This window comes from Archocentrus centrarchus, chromosome 20 (assembly GCF_007364275.1).
Source record: "Archocentrus centrarchus isolate MPI-CPG fArcCen1 chromosome 20, fArcCen1, whole genome shotgun sequence".
In the NCBI taxonomy this organism is placed as follows: domain Eukaryota; kingdom Metazoa; phylum Chordata; class Actinopteri; order Cichliformes; family Cichlidae; genus Archocentrus; species Archocentrus centrarchus.
Window position 1 is genome coordinate 20,157,311 of NC_044365.1, and position 16,638 is coordinate 20,173,948.

A 16,638-nucleotide genomic window follows, 5' to 3' on the forward strand; every position below is an offset into this window, starting at 1 on the left:
TGAGTTTTGGAAATGGAACATTTAATCATTGCAGTATAACGCAAAATCTTTTAAACCTCAGGGATGTCCAACTGTCCGGTTGGGATACATAGACCTTTGTGAATTCTTTTCACCTGCTTTGGTGTAAATTAAAGTGAAAACAGGAGCACTGGAGAGTCAAAAAGACAGCTCCCCAAAGGGAAATGGTTTCACAGGTGGTGGCCACACACCATTGCCCGGTGTGCCAGCGTAAGGTCTGATCCCAACTGGGTGATTTTTTTTTTTTTTTTTTTTTTTTTTTTGGCTGGTGTCCTTGATACTTTGATATGTGTGGGGCATGCTCCTGATGAGAAGATGGAAGGTATCCTGCAGGATCTCCTCCCAGACCTGAATCAGAGCATCACTGAGCTCTTGGACAGTCTGGAGTTATAGAGTACTTTATTTCATCCCTGAGGAGAAATTCCTGTGTTGCACAGCAGCAGTACACATGAACACACAATAGATATAAAAGCTATTTTAAAAAAACCTATAAAACCCCTCATATACACAGAATACTCCAACGATCAATAATAGAAACTGTGCAGTGAGCAATTTTGTTATCGGTATATGAAACCACTTTATCGAGACAGGGATGAGTCATTATATAAAGTTATTGCAGTGGGCAGGAATGATTTCCTGTAGCGGTTCTTAGTGCAGCGAAGCTGTAAAAGCCTTTTACTGAACACACTCTGTTTTCTCAGTAGATCATGCAAGGGATGCATTGTGTTATCTATTATGCTAGATGATTAATGTTCACCTGATTGGTTACAAGTGCTCAGTATAAACCTGCTTTGACAGTTTGATAAGAAGCACGCATATAAAGTAGCCCATTGGAGGTCACTCTGTACAAAGTAGCAAATACCAGTCCTGTTTTATGGCCTTCTACGGCCCTGCCCAGCTCTCCTTGTCTAATGGCCCATCACCTGGTATCTCCTCCACACTCATTTTTTTCAAGCAGTGTTCAGTTAAGATTTTTATCTAAATAAAATTCTGACATTAATGGAAAAAGACTCAAAAGTACATCTTGTTACAAACTGGTTTTATTTTATTTTTTTCATTTTCTTTTCTCAGAATTAAGATAACATTTTACATGTAGCAAGAATGAACTAGTAGTGTGGAAGAATGAAACATTACATAAAATAACACTCCCACTGGAATATAAAGTAACACTCATCTTGAAACAATGTTATCCACAAAATTTAGATACAGTATATAAGACATTTATGAATATATTAGAATGCTTTTCTTCAACAGTATTATACCCTTACAGAGAAATATAAGGGAACCTAATGCAGTAGTGGTAACTTTAAAAATAAATTTCTTGCAGCTATCTAGCTCTTATGACCTTTGATTGCACAAGTATAAAATGTTCTTTTTTAAACAGTATTACAACAGTGAACAGAGAAGCCATCAGCATGCATGTATTTACTTGCCTAATGGGTCTGATTTTGAAAGCAAGGTAACTTTAAAAGCGTTCTCACGTCAACAATTCGACCAAGAAAGAAACTTCTATAGACTGAAGCCAGACACGGCAATGTGCTGAGCATTGTTTCTCGCATCGAAGTAAGAGGTGTCAGTTTCGTCCTCTGGCTGAGGTATGAAAGGCATCGGCTGGTTCTGCAGGTTGTCCCAGTACAGGCCGTCAAACAGGGGGTGGCACTTCAGTTCTGATAGCAATTAAAAGCAAATGACAAACAACAAAACACACAGCCTGTTTAAAATCATTTTCTATTCTTATTAACAGCTTTTTCAGTAACATGAGTCTAATTAAATTTTTCTTCCAATTGGTAGTAAATCTAAAGTCAACAATAGCTTTTTTGTTAAGTTAATAAGTTCTAAACTGGAGAGAAAATATAAATTTCCATGCTTGTAAACAAGCAAGCAAAAAAGAACCTTTTAACAGCTACTGAATAATCTGAAAACTAGAATTTTTTTTAGAATTTTTTCTATTTTGCATCATGCTTTATACTAAAAAGCAAACTCTCCATAGACTTTTAAAAAGAAATAAATATAATTTGAAAGGTGGCCTTTACCTTTTAGGCCAGCACGCTTTGTCACATCCATGGTCAGGAGGATTTCAATGGCATTCCTCGAATCTACAGATAACTCCTCCTCTCCCTCAGGCCAGGGTATGTCTACAATGGGTGACAGTGACATAGGTGTGTTGGTAATCAAGGAGAAGCTTAATGACATATTTTAGGCTGACGGTTGCAACAGAAGAGCAAACCCACCTCTGTTGAGAATATTCTGGAAGACCAGCTGAGGCGTCTCGTCATTGAAAGGCGGCACGCCTGTGAGGAACTCGAAAAGACACACACCAAGCGCCCACCAGTCCACCATGCAGTCTGGCCGGGGTCAACAACAAAAAAAGAAAAAGTCACATTTTGTACAGCCGCTGGCCTCAAACGCCTCAGTTTTCCCTGTGAATTCTGTTAGAGTGCACACTAGCTGTACTGCGGTGGCAAAAGCAGGGACTACGTTAGATACTCAGTACTGGGGAAGAAACATTCCTTCATCCTCACGTGGAACATCTAAATAAAATCATTCTGCTTGTATTAAGTTCAATCAGGTAGCCTGAGATGTGTCCTTATGAGCCTAACATTGTGCTTTACAGGAATTTTTTTTTTTAAAGTTCTTGATAGCTGCAAGGACTTAAACTATGATTACAGTTATCATAGCTCTCTATTATTGAGTTAATAAGACAAAAGACTGCCACACAGGCTCATTCATGTCACAGACTAATTGCTCATGAATTCAAATAGCACCAATCAAGCTACAAAATGGCATTGTGCGACAGACAGGAGATCCTGCCCTCATAGTGTTAACATTTGAATTAATAACAGCACAGCAGATCAATAAGTTAATATTAGATGACATTTTGTGCGATGCCAGTGCCACTGTGCATTGACAGTGTATCAGGATTGCTCAAAATCTATAGATTTGTAAGGGCAGGAAGAAAAAACAACAACAACAGTTTGCCCAGTTAAAAGCACAGCAGCCTCAGTTAATCTGATTCCCCTGCTGGAACAGTGGTGTTAGAGACTTAAAAGACCCAATGTTTTAAACCTTTACAAACCTTTATAATCACATAATTGAACCGCCATCCCTTTCCCCTTTAATTAGGCCCACAGTTTGTTCACCAATTAAAAGAGCAGAAACAGTGGGGACAGTGGGGACAGGGAAACGGGGCAGGAATCCGCTCATTTACTACAGCGTATCAGCAGGCAGGGGAACATGCAAGCTTGCTTGCAAAAAAACATTAACGTTAAAACTTACCACACTGACCACTTCCTGAAACTAAAAGAGAGTGCCTGTCACAAAAGCTACAGTGTCAAGCAAACTATTTAACACATGACCGAGACTGACCGATGTTGGCTTTTTTATTAAGAAAAAGGACCCATTGTTACAGGACTTTAAAGGATTTTTTTGATTTCGCTTTCTTACCATGTGGTTTTCCCAGAAGAAGCTCTGGAGCCAAATAGTCAGGGGTTCCTAAAATGGGTCCACCCTCAACAGGCAGCGCTCCCCTCCGGACACTCTTTGGAGTCCTGTAAGGGGTATGGGAGGTCGACATGGGCTGAGGAGTCTGAGATCAGAAGGAAATAAAAAGGAAGGGGAAGAATGGCACATGCATCAAAATTTCTTTAACATGTATGTAATCCTATATAAATGCCTTTCACTGAATCATAACTCAAATCTGTGACGGCTGAGCTTTGCAAAAGCTTTTATCCAAGATGCAACCTTGGCAACCAACAATGTTACATCCATTTTAAAGGCAGTTTGCCGGCTAACAGCAGTCGACTCATATCGGACTCCTTTAACCCTTTATAAGACAACCCTTTATAAGCCCATCCCGTGCCTCAGGGAGGTTAAGAAGCATGTGGTCTTGAAGAATATGTTCATGAAAAAATGGCCTAACGTATAAAGTCATAATGTGTATGTTGTAGAGTTCTAAAAAGTGATGTAATGAGTCTGTTGTAATATTCTAAAATACACGTTCCTGTCACCATATACGTGTTTTTCTTTTACACTTTTTTTCCACTTAGATGGTAAGTTCACTGCCTCCAGTAACACTCTAAGGTTGAAATTTTGAATTTCAAAGTATTTCAATGAGTGCCCTATTAAGGGTTAACAAAGTTTTACAGCCCCTTCCAGATCAAATAACGGTGGATGCTACTCACCAAACACAGGACTGACACAACAGGGAAAAACTCTGGCAGATCCGGCCCAGAGTCACTTTGTGATCTTGAGTACACTCACAACAGATGAGCAGTGGGCAGAGTTTTTGAGGTGAATCAGGGTAAAAACGTAAAATTCTGCAAAATATTTGATGGACCGTATCTGTTTTTTTATTTTCCAATTTACTGCTAAGTGTTGATATTATTCAAAAATGTTACATCAGTGTTTACAAAAAATATTTTTTTACACAAACAGTAGTAGAAACCCCATGGGGTAGAGTATAATTTTTATGTTTTTTTTTTTATCTCTCTTGGCTTACTAAAACTTGTCCTACAGCAGCCACTGTAGCCAGGATCACTTTAAGTGATGTGCCACTAAACACAAACTAGAATAAAAAATACTGACTTAAAAATGAGAGTGACAGGTTGCCTTTAAGGAGCAATGCAAATTGCTTAAACTGTCTGCAGTGTTTCTCATCCTTCTGTACGTACCTGATAGAGAGAACCACTGGAGCTGGGTCTTTTCTGCACCGGCGTTGCAGCTCCAGATGCAGGGTAATAAGAAGTTGTTGTGGACAGGTCCATAACCTCTACAGATCCGATGCTAAGTCGGGACACCCCAGACACGTTGGAACGATTAATGGAGCTACAATAACTACGGAAAGCCACGACATTTCGTGGCTTGAGGAATAATGGGGATTGTGTTTCACCGCAAGCAAGATCAGGGAGCCGGCTCACAGAGGAACAATAAGATTCATCTCTCTCTGAAAAATGACCAAGTTTAGGTGTTTCAACTGTGAAAATAGGGGTCTGTGGTAGCAATGCAGTATAGAAGGAGTCTTTACTTCCCTTTTCTTCCTCTAGTGATGATGAATTCCTGTGTTTGGAAGGCCCAGTTGGCTGGGGGGATGCATGGCTTTCCATAGTGAAAGACGTTTCATGCATAGAACCATCAGAGTTCATGCTCAAGTTCCTGCAAATGTCACTTGTCCCAGGAATTGGTGATGTGAAACTTGTGTGCGACAGGTCTCTGGCTCCATCTTCAAACACATCCTCCACGGGATCCTCCAGTTCACAAAACAGACTTTTGGCTACAGCAATGGGACTGGAGCGCTTCGGCACCCGCTCTTCAGCTGCCACAATCACCCCAGCGGAGGCCATAGAGTCGCCTATTTTGATGGTGGAAAATGTTCCAGTCAAGCCAGTGTGAAACCTCTTAGTCTCTTCTGGAATCTCGTAGAACCTCTTGTAGTCTGTGTTTCTCTTTTTGGCTCGGATCTCCGGTGTCTCTGGACTTCTTTCTACATCTGAAAATGTTCTCTTCACAGATGAGGGAACTGCTGAAACTGCCAACTGACAAACATCCTTCTGAGCTGTGGAGAAAGACTCCAGCTTGTTCATATGGGACACATTTTCTGCAAGATGGTCTTGATTCAACTTTTCTGACAGACTGCTAGAAGCCTTATCAGAGAAGCAAAAGGTGTTCAGTTTTGTGAGTGCAGAGTCTTGTTTGGGATCCTTGGACTCAGACTGCCCTCTTCCCCTCTGGTCATTCATGTGTTCGTTCTCTTTCTGAAGAAAAAAAAATAAAAAAGTCACAACATGCAAGGAAATGTGAGAGAAACAGTAAGATGATGTAATTTAAGATTTTGTCAGGACACTCCAATGCTTAATAGGTCTTTAATTACACATGAATGTAGGTTCGCAACCACTTACCTCCTCACACTCCCACAGTGGACTGGTGCCACCCTCGGTGTCAGTGGTGCTGCCTGCACTCATCGTCTCAAATCTCTTACTGGTCTTCATCAATGTGGGCGTCAGATTTTTTGTCAGATTGTGAGGACTAAACACACTCTTTGGGCCTAGAAAGACATTTTTAAAAGGAGTTAGCATACATTATCATTGTTAGCATGGGTGAGGAATGACAAAATACCAAAAGGAGAGGCTCTTGGCTGTCTGCTACAGCCTGATAGCATCAGCCAATAATGATTATTACATAAAAACCTGCGTCAGCTTGCATGTTGTCATATGGCATCTTCATGGTATTTTGCTAACCAGTTTGTTAAATACATTGCTATAAAGTTAATAACAATGACCCCATAATTTTCCATTTTTAGAAAAATTTCGAGCATATTATTCTTGATGACATACCTAGTTTCCAACGGGCAGGTGAAGACAGCTGATCTTTTTTCTTCATCACAGGAGATTCGAGAGATTTATTCCTCGGTTTTATTTTGTCGCACGACATGGGTCTGGACACAACAGATGCGCTGCAGTGACGCTTGCCTTCTGCTGCCGGTGTGTTCTGCATTTAACACAATTATGCAGCACAAACTATGCATGAAAAAGCATCTAAATGGGAAATTTTCTGCAAGTGAAATGATTTAAATTTACTTACAAATCCAAGGGAGCTGATTAAAGACAGGACTTGACCTGGGGTGCGGGAGTAGTCCTTCTTTGGTTTAGCCAAAGATGGGGTGGTAAGGATATCCATAAGACTCAGCTCTAATATAAAAAGCACACAGGTAAAGGAATCATTACTAATGTTTCTAAAGGCAATGATTACAATGTGCCAAAAGCTGCTGGGAAGTCACACCTCTGTCAAGCTTGACTTTAGAAAGGCCAAAGTCTGTTAGTTTGATGTGACCTTCGTTGGATATAAGCATGTTGTCTGGCTTCAGATCTCTAAAAAATAAAGTTACAGTTCAGAAATACATATTAAGACCAATGACTTATTATCAAACGCATTTACAATGCAAGATTTGGATGCACTGTGAAAGTACCTGTGGATTATACCATGACGGTGGAGATAGTCCAAAGCCAGTGCGACCTCCGAGATGTATTTTACGGCCATGTCCTGGTCAAAATAGCCATAGATGTGAAGGAGAGACTTGACATCTCCACCGATTAGGTATTCCATTACCTGAAAACAGGTAATGAAAACAATTACTTCACACACTGGATCGTTTACAGTGTAATTGACATCAAGTCTAGTTTTCTTTTTAGTCTCTGGGCCTTACCAGATATATTTTGGTAGCTGTCTGTAATGAGTAAAAAAGGTGAACCACGAAGGGACTTTTACTCAAAGCGAGGGCATCTCTCTCAGCCTTCATCTGGTTCGTCATGTTTTTATCAATCATATCTGCTTTCTTCATCGCCTATAGGACAGAAAAAATGCAATCAAGTAAACTAGAACTCCCTTTAATGATTTAGAATCATAAAAGATAAAACCCACTCACCTTAATGGCATATAAGCGTGCGTTGCACTTCTTCCGTGCAAGGTAGACCTTGCCAAAAGCCCCGCGGCTGATAGGCTTCAACACGATGAAATCGTTGATGGACGGCGGTTTAGGGTGATGATCCACGGATTTTTCATTGGCACACGAGCGGTGCTTTTCATCCGCGTCCATGATTTAACTGCTTCAAATGAAGGTTGTGTCTGTGACAGCCAGCCAGCTCAAAGTAAACAACACGCACTTGCAAAAATACCGACCTACGGATTGTTTTGAAATTTTGAATTCCGCGGATCATTCGCGGGGACCTAAACTTAGTTGTCCAAGTAGGCGCCTGCGTGAAAATCATAAACTATACCCGGTGCGTGGCGTAATCAAACGTTAATTGATCATTTTACCTTGTATGGTGTGTTACAATTTATATTATTATTTCGAAAAATATCTTGTTTGGAAAATATTTTCAAATTTTTGATCAGGCGGTGACGAACAGGTCATAGAGAACATATGATAGAGAAGAACATGAAAATTAAATAGGAAATTGTGTAATAATTTCTTCACTTTTTTTTAAACTCTAAGATGCTTAATTCAAGTGAAGCTTTGTTTTTGTATTTTGTATGCATTAATTTAATTTTGAATAAGTTCAGGAAACCATGGTAATGATGCAAGCATCACCCGGCAGTAGTTCGGCTCAACGTCATTTTGTAGTTCTTTTGACCTCAGATGAAGGAGAATCCATTTGGCGTTATTAGCTAGAAAAAAAGTTGTGTAACAGCTGAAAGTTGTGTAACGAGGGGAACAAAAGGACGCTCCTTTTGGGAGGACGCATTAATTGAGGTTATATAGAGGGTCTGTCCTCACGCACCAACCCTCCGAAACTCGTTTTTGTAGCACATATCGGCAAAAATGTTTTCGCTGTCTTCGTCGTTTCAGCCTCAGCAGGTAAGCCGACTAGACAGCGGCTTATTGCCTTTGCTAGCTCATGTGTGTTCTTCTCGCAATGAATTTTACCATTAGGTGTAAAGTTAATGTTGCTTCGGGGGGACTGTTATGACAGTTACAGCGACAAGACGCTCTGCTGGGTGTTGTTTATTTCACCTGTTTTCGTTAGCTCACCCAGTGTTAGCAAGAACGTAACGATACCTCCCAAATCAGCCCATGCTTGCGTCACGCTGTGTCACCCTGTTGGATGAGCGTGATACGCGAGATTTCGGTCGTGACTTTACCCTGTGTTATGTCAAGGAAACTCTTGGGGCTAAAATAAAATAGAGTTTTAGAAAAATCTTCAAAGACTAGCGGTTACGTAACTCCCAAACGACTGCCGCATGTGGGTCAAACCGCTCTGTGCAGAATAACACTGACATAACAGTCCTGTCCCCGCCGTCCCTGACTGGAAGACTTCATTTAAAATCAAGGGGGAAATGAAATGGGAACCGTTAGCTGTGCATGCAGAAAATGTAAGGTGATTGTCCCTTTGCTATAAGAGTGTTTTGAGCCACTTCTGTTCATCTGTCTCCCAGATGATAGTGCCTCTCAGCCAGCTCATCAATGCCCTCCACTCTCTGAAGAACTCAGCCACAGCTTCAATCCAGACCCTTCACAAAGACTTCAATCCAGAGCACAGTGCGTTTGTAAAAGAGGTGAGATCCATTTCCTGAAGGAGACTAATAAAAATGATACCAAGTATTGTTTGGTTACAGTGGGCTACCTGTAGATGGTGACTTTATGGAAATATGTTCATGATTAAATTTAATTGAATATTCACTTTTTTCATGTCCACACACTGTATTTACATTACTATAGTAAAGCAAATATGTGTTTATTTTTTAGTCTTACTCTAGCTAGGTAGTACACCACAAGTTATTTGTAAATTTCATGGTCAGAGATCATTTTTGCACATTCAGTGTGTGTGTGTGTGTGTGTGTGTGTGTGTGTGTGTGTGTATTTCTAAAAGAAGTATTTTGAAGCATGTCGTGTACTTGCTTGTGGGTCCCACACTTTGGGATTCTTTTATTCTGTTTTTTTTTGTTTGTTTGTTTTTAAGGTATTGTATTACTATTAACTTCTTTTTCAATATCTGTTATGATTATTCCTAGTTTTTATTTATTTTGTTGCATGGTGTTTTGTGACTACATGTCTGTGAAAAGCACTTTATAAATAAACTTTACTTACTTGCTTGTGGGTGATCAGTTGCTTTACAAAGTAGATGACCTACTTTTGCTATCCTTTGCTTATAGCCCAGTGTGAGTCTGAAGGATCTGGGCCTGTCAGAGCTCAGGGTGAGTCAACTGGATGAGTTGGTCAGCAGGTTATTGCCTATCCCGGGACCAGAAGAGCCTCCCGCTGTTCCTTCGATATGGAGGACAAGCCACGTTTCCGCAGACAGCTTCTTTCACAACAAGCACGGTGAGTAGCTCAGTCCAGCTTTATTTATTTGCCCATATGTTTTAATGTGAAACAGGCCTTGAGATTTTTTTTTGTACAATTTGTCTCACAGGGTTTTCACACAGGAATTTTGGGCGTTTTGGCTCATCATTACTCAACAGACAATACCACAGCCCGCTAAGAGAAGCTTGCTCAGAGCTGCAGTTTTTGCCTGGTAAGAAGCTGACTTCATAAACACTTGTCTGTGGCTATGCAGAACAAAGGATTTTGGGTATGCAACTTGTGCAGCCCTGCTTTCGTGCACTCCTCCAAAAAACAAAACACAACAGTGTGTATTGATTGGTTGAAAAGTGGGCTTGAACAGAAAGGGAGCAACAGTAGAGTTCACCACAAAGATAAAGATGCATGAAAGAAGAATCAGGTTTTTTAAAAAAGCACCAACAATGGCTGCACTGGACCGCACTCACTGTCCTTAATATTTAGTTTCACTTTACAAAAAATAGGTTCTTTGTCTGTTATGACTTTGGTTTTCACAGCTGGGACTGAGCTAAAGGACAGCCACCGTGCTGGTCCCTGCACTCAGAGCAGTAACTTACAGCACACACAAACCCTGCTCTTTTTCAAAAATGCTGGAGAGGACTAAATGTTCAAAAGTGTAGTTACATGCTATTAGAGTCTGTGCTAACGGTGCGACAAGTGTCCTTGTATGCCATAGGTGTATCTGACTCTCTCATTCAGACATGCATCACTTCTACATTTATTTTCTCATGCCTAAAGTTAGACTTATGACAAACAGCTGTCATTTTAACAGACCGATTAAGCCAGTAATGTTGCATACCCCACGTCTGAACAGGGGTAAAGAGCCTTGAATTACAGGGTCACGTTTCATGTTTTTTGTCTTTGTAGTATGGTTCCAGAGTCGCGGTTTCAAGACACTTAGATCAAAAACCAGACGGACGGAGTCTGGTTATGACGATCCGGTGGAATCCGAACCTTACACACCATCCTTCATGAAGGTATGCATGTTACTGCTTACTCTAAGTTCAGGTCTAGAAGCTCTCTGGTGTGAAGACCTATCTGCTGCACTGTTTCAAATACAGACTGCTTGGGCAATCAAACATAAATTCAGTATTTACTGTCAGTAAATAGGCTTTATTTCTTTGATACTGCACAGTTAGTTGTGCAGTCAGAAAGAGTGACATAGTTTGATTGACCTTAACTCTGTGTACAACCTGACAAACTCTGTGCAGATTTTGAGATGATATGTTGTGAATAAAATCACTTAGTCTCAAATGCACCCCTGGTAATTATGTATTATAGAACTTGTATTTCCAGGGGATTCGTGCCAACTAAAGATTCTACTGCCAGGAGACTGAGGGGTAGCATGTGGTGGCTGACAGTATTTATATATTTTATCTCTCTCAGGGGTTGCTCTTGAAAGAAAAAGGACTTGAGGCGCAGTCAGTGGACCAAGTGATGCAGCAGAAAAACCTTCCAGAAAACCAGCACGAGGCTTTCAAGACGGGTTTCACTGAGGGCTTCATGAGGTCTCAAGCTTTGACTCAGAGAACACAAGGCATGTGGTCCAAAGAAAGAGAAACTTGTTATCATAAGTGGTTGCCTGCTTTTCATTATAACAGTTGGTGGCAGTGTTGAGTTAAATACAGAGGGGGAAATTGGCTGATTATTATTATTTTTTTTCTGTGTTATGTTTTTCAGACTCACTGAGGAGAACCAGGTTGGTCCTCTTGGTCCTCCTCCTTATCGGTATTTATGGCCTGTCAAGAACCCCTTTTCTCTCCGGTAAAGGCCCCTTTTCTGATGCTGGTTTGTTTCAGTCTTCATTCTTTCTTAAGCTTTCAAATGTAATCATAATCCTACATGCAAACTGCCTGTAGTTTTACACCCTCCAAGGGTGCAAAAACATTAGAAAAGCTGTGTTTCACTTAATTTTCACCTAATTTCCATCTTGAATATTTATTACCATTATGTTCTAGTGTGTATGTTGTCTTTAATGGATTATTCCGTGCACAGTGTTGTGCATTATGGTCTAAATGTTTGTACCAACTATTTTTATTTTCATGACTGTGTTTGCTCTTTATGAGTGGCTGGTAGAAAACAAATGTGATCCAATCTTAAAATTGGATCTTTGCATTTGTGTGTGCCACAATAAGCATATATTAACCAGCTGTTATATTCTGTTATTATGAGATATTGTAAAGGTGTGTTTTAATGAACTGATTATATTGGGGGTCTTGCAGTGAGATTCCGCACCACATCCGGTCTTGACTCTGCAGTCGACCCCATCCAAATGAAGAATGTGACATTTGAACATGTCAAAGGAGTGGAGGAGGCAAAGAGTGAACTGCAAGATGTTGTTGAGTTTCTCAAGAACCCACAGAAGTTTACTGTCTTGGGTGGAAAGCTGCCTAAAGGTAGTAATGCTCATTTCATCTCATCACTTTTTACTTCTCATTAAACAAGGCAAAGCATATTCAGTAAATTGAATGTGGTGCTATTTTTGTTTCCTAATGTTTTTCCTCTTGGGTTTTCTCAGGGATCCTTCTTGTTGGTCCACCAGGCACAGGAAAGACTCTGTTAGCACGAGCCGTGGCCGGGGAGGCCGATGTTCCTTTTTACTATGCATCCGGATCAGAGTTCGATGAGATGTTTGTGGGCGTTGGTGCGAGCCGAATCAGGAACCTTTTCAGTAAGTTTACTGGACGTGCGAAAATGTTAGAAGCAGTTAAAGATGTATTTAAAAAAAAACAAACAAAAAAAAACTCTTTTTGTATTTTGCAGAAGAGGCAAAAGCCAGTGCTCCCTGTGTCATCTTTATTGATGAGCTCGACAGCGTGGGTGGAAAGAGAATTGAGTCCCCTATGCATCCTTACTCCAGACAAACCATCAACCAGCTACTGGCTGAAATGGATGGGTCAGTTTTATTTCATCTGAAAAGTGTGATTACAGCAGTGGTGTAGACAACTTAAATTTACAATCGTCAATGTTTTGTTCTTTTACAGATTTAAACCAAATGAAGGCGTCATTGTTATTGGTGCTACAAACTTTGCTGAAGCTTTGGATAAGTATGTGAACATTTAGGATGAAGGGGTCTTACATGTGCCTTAAATAAGCTTATTTAAGTAGAATAAGTTGTTTCTGGTCCAAGTTTTCTGCTTCCCTCTGTGACCTTTGTCCTCAGACTGTTTTATCTTTGAGACTTCATTCTAGTTCCAGCATTATTACATTAGTGCACTTCCTGTGCACATTAATTGGAAATTAATTTAAACATTTTATGCAATGAATAAAACCCAACTTTTTTGACATTAACAGAAAAAAATTATTATTTCTTTTGAGTATTTAGTATCAGACTTAGTCATTGTGCAGTTATTTAGCTTCTGAGGAAATGCATTTGTTTTCTATACATATATATATTAATAAAGGGCATCATGAATGTCGTGACAGGATAGTTTTATTTGGCATTTGTTTTCCTAAATAAGAATTGAATACTATGAACTTTTGAGTCCTAATTATTGCTGCATTGCATCATTTTCTTTAGTGCTCTGGTTCGGCCAGGGAGGTTTGACATGCAGGTGACGGTCCCTCGTCCAGATGTGAGAGGGCGTACAGAGATTCTCAACTGGTACCTCTCCAAGATCAAAGTAGACCCAGGTAGGTCTTAGTGTAAAGTATTCCAAAATATTAAGTATATCTTTTACCTACATTTTGATATTCTTTTATTTTTGCTGACATTTCTGAAGCAACGGTAACGTTGTGAGAAAGCCCAGCACATCCTTCTCTGCCTGAACTAAGCCTGAGAGGAAACCTTTGATTGGACATCACTGTCTTTGATCACCTTTACAAACACCGTTCTTGTTCTCTCACAGCCGTTGATGCGGAGATTATTGCCCGGGGCACAGTGGGCTTCTCAGGAGCAGAGCTCGAGAACCTGGTCAACCAGGCAGCCCTGAAGGCAGCAGTGGACGGGAAAGAGATGGTCACAATGAAGGACCTGGAGTTTGCTAAGGACAAGATCCTCATGGGTAAATACACACAGTGCTGCGATCTGGTCTGCAGCCCCCACCATGTGTAACATTAGACTGATCACATTTTTACAATGAGCAGACAGGAGCACCGTGATTATTTCTATGTGTTTGTGCATTCACGATTCACGTGTTTTGCCAGGTCCCGAGAGGCGGAGTGTTGAAATTGACAAGAAGAATAAGACCATTACTGCATACCATGAGTCCGGCCACGCCATTGTTGCCTATTACACAAAAGATGCAATGCCCATCAATAAGGCAACTATCATGCCTCGAGGACCAACTCTGGGCCATGTGAGCTCTTGTTATAGTTTTGCAGTATGTTTTTCTGCTTGAATCATTTCTTTATTACTGACTGCTGTATTTTGTGTCTGTCTGTAGGTGTCAATGCTTCCGGAGAATGACCGCTGGAGTGAGACACGAGCCCAGCTGCTGGCTCAGATGGATGTCAGTATGGGCGGTCGAGTAGCAGAGGAGCTCATCTTTGGGAACGACAACATCACCACAGGTACGAGATACAGAGAAACTGATTGGTAGGACAAGGTTCATGCTATGATTAATATTGTATTATAACATTTAAAGGGTTATCAGAGCAGTGAGGGCTGACGCTCAGTGATATTTCAAGTCTAAGTAAATTTAATTATGTGCTTTTTATCAGCATTCACAAAATAAAGGTGTGTGATATGAATGGGTTTTGGTAAATTGCTAGTCTCCAGTCTAATTAATTTATCGACTGTATGCTGTGATTGTTTGGAAGCTAGCACTAGTCTGAATCTTTTCTTGCTGCATTTTAGGTGCCTCCAGCGACTTTGATGGTGCAACCAAAATTGCAAAAATGATGGTAACTAGATTCGGCATGAGTGACAAGGTGAAAATTTCAACTTGTGTGGCAGATGATGTCTGTCTTTTTTTTTGTTTTTGTTCCAACCAGCATTAAAGTACTTAGAAGTTCTGTTCTAGGCTTTACTGTACACACTACTGCAGGGATGTAATCTTTATTTACAGTAAAACACAAGTTCTGAAGACACAACTTCTTTGCTTCTTTGTGCCATTTTCCTACTTACTTACCCAGTTTCTGTCAGTCCAACTTCATACTTTTAAAAGCATTACAGTAGCTGATTTTTAGTACATCCCTAACCACTATATTGAATGAATTATTGTTAAAATATTACAGAATTTATGTGTTTAAAAAAAAAAAAAAAAAAAAAAAAAAGGAATCAACCTGAAAACTGCAGTCCTCTTAATGTTGCTGTGAAACACTGTGTAATTACACATAACTCAGTAAAAAGCCCATTTGTAACTCTGGCTTAAATTATCCCTCTTTATAGTGATCAGTAACTGCATGTGTCTAATGCATAAGAAAGACCCATTGTTTGTTGATCTTGATCATGTGTGTGTTGCAGCTCGGTGTCATGACCTATGGAGACGTTTCCAAGCAGAGCCCCGAGACACAAGCAGCCATTGAACAGGAAGTCAGAGCTTTACTAAAGGTGAGCAAATTATGTGTCATTTAAAAATAAAAACAGTTTTAAAAACAGATTTATAAGAGCTGTTTTTGATACTTCTGATATATTTTTTTTCTCTCTTGCATCCAGGACTCATATGAACGTGCTAAGAACATCCTCAAGACTTACAGTCAGGAGCACAAGAAGCTGGCTGATGCCCTCCTAACACATGAAACTCTGGATGCCAAAGAGATCCAGATGGTGCTGGAGGGCAAATCACTGGACCACTAGAAACCTCAGCAGACATTTTAGACTCTTGATTTATGTGTGTATATTTATGCAACTGTGCAATCAAGCACAAGCCTTTGGGAGGCCTTGTTCTGTTTGTATTCCTTTTATTGTCAGTGTGAAGACGACACTGTTTCAATCTTGTTTCAATCCTTGGATATGTCTCATGACTGATTTTTCTTTAGTGAGTTTTAAAGCATCTCAGTTTAACCGTGTTAAACTGAGTACTTGTGCTCCCCCAAAAATTCACAAAGATGTTTTCATTCAGGGCTTTTTGTTCTGAATCCACACAAAGGGGGACCTCAGCAGCAGTTTTATACATCGAGATATTTGGTATCATATAAATTTGGTTAGTGTCAGATTCTTCTGACATGTTTGAACTGGCCAGTGAACACCATCGGACCTTAAAAGTACCTCAAGCTAGAATGTACCATTTGGCTGTGACCAGACACAATGATCCTGCTGTTCATTGTTGAACTCCTCATATTAAGAGTTTTTTTTTTTTTTTTCCCCTATGATTGCATTTACTATACGCATATGTTTTCTTTGTTATTTATTTAAGTGCCCAAAGGTAAATCCTCCTTTTCTTTAAACTAGTGATCGGTCCTCACGTCCTATTGTGTGTGTGCAGTTGTGACTGATAAATGAGGAGTTGTGTATATACTGTAAGTGTGTAAAAGAAGTGACTCGGTGCTTCTGTCAGTTCCTTTAGATTAAGGCCATCATGAAGCTCAAATAAAGATTTGCTTACAAATCTGTCCTGAGTGATATTTTTTTTTTGTATCATGCTTGTATCATCAAGTTGTAAGTGAAGCATCAGCCTTTTATCACATTATAAAACTGATAAAATGTTAATAATTAACATATACAGCAGATAACAGCTAAACGTCTGTCTCTGCATTGCTTGGTGACAGTCAGCAGTATATTGCAGGTTATTCCACTGAAAACAAGTGACTGTAGCTGTAATACCAAAACCAGGAAGTGAAAGATGGTAAAAGGCTCCACACACTTGATGAGATTCACTCACACACACATAAACAAAGCAAGATTG

At 40.0% G+C, this 16,638-nt stretch overlaps 2 protein-coding genes across 4 annotated transcripts; one reads left to right on the forward strand and one right to left on the reverse strand.

Annotated features, from left to right (window-relative positions):
• Positions 1-1,073: 1,073 nt before the first annotated feature.
• mastl (microtubule associated serine/threonine kinase-like) lies at positions 1,074-7,730 on the reverse strand. 2 transcript variants are annotated; one of them, XM_030756801.1, is made up of 13 exons: positions 7,436-7,730; positions 7,217-7,354; positions 6,980-7,119; positions 6,793-6,881; positions 6,595-6,701; positions 6,348-6,501; positions 5,913-6,058; positions 4,689-5,768; positions 3,463-3,604; positions 3,295-3,315; positions 2,250-2,363; positions 2,052-2,153; positions 1,074-1,685 (listed from the first exon to the last, which is right to left on the reverse strand). In XM_030756801.1, exons 1-13 carry the CDS (start codon positions 7,604-7,606, stop codon positions 1,528-1,530), a joined length of 2,562 nt encoding a protein of 853 aa, XP_030612661.1. In that variant the 5' UTR covers positions 7,607-7,730; the 3' UTR covers positions 1,074-1,527. The 2 variants fall into 2 exon arrangements, with proteins under 2 accessions (XP_030612661.1, XP_030612662.1); XM_030756802.1 differs by lacking the exon at positions 3,295-3,315 and having other exon boundaries at positions 1,075-1,685.
• A 389-nt stretch (positions 7,731-8,119) lies between these two features.
• LOC115799657 (ATP-dependent zinc metalloprotease YME1L1) lies at positions 8,120-16,345 on the forward strand. Of its 2 annotated transcripts, none has more exons than XM_030756905.1 (18): positions 8,120-8,368; positions 8,947-9,066; positions 9,664-9,832; positions 9,924-10,025; positions 10,718-10,827; positions 11,237-11,387; positions 11,531-11,614; positions 12,073-12,246; positions 12,369-12,521; positions 12,614-12,746; positions 12,835-12,897; positions 13,371-13,483; positions 13,699-13,854; positions 13,997-14,148; positions 14,236-14,362; positions 14,649-14,722; positions 15,258-15,344; positions 15,450-15,590. In XM_030756905.1, exons 1-18 carry the CDS (start codon positions 8,333-8,335, stop codon positions 15,588-15,590), a joined length of 2,145 nt encoding a protein of 714 aa, XP_030612765.1. In that variant the 5' UTR covers positions 8,120-8,332. The 2 variants fall into 2 exon arrangements, with proteins under 2 accessions (XP_030612765.1, XP_030612764.1); XM_030756904.1 differs by having other exon boundaries at positions 8,333-8,368; positions 11,531-11,638; positions 15,450-16,345.
• Positions 16,346-16,638: the final 293 nt, after the last annotated feature.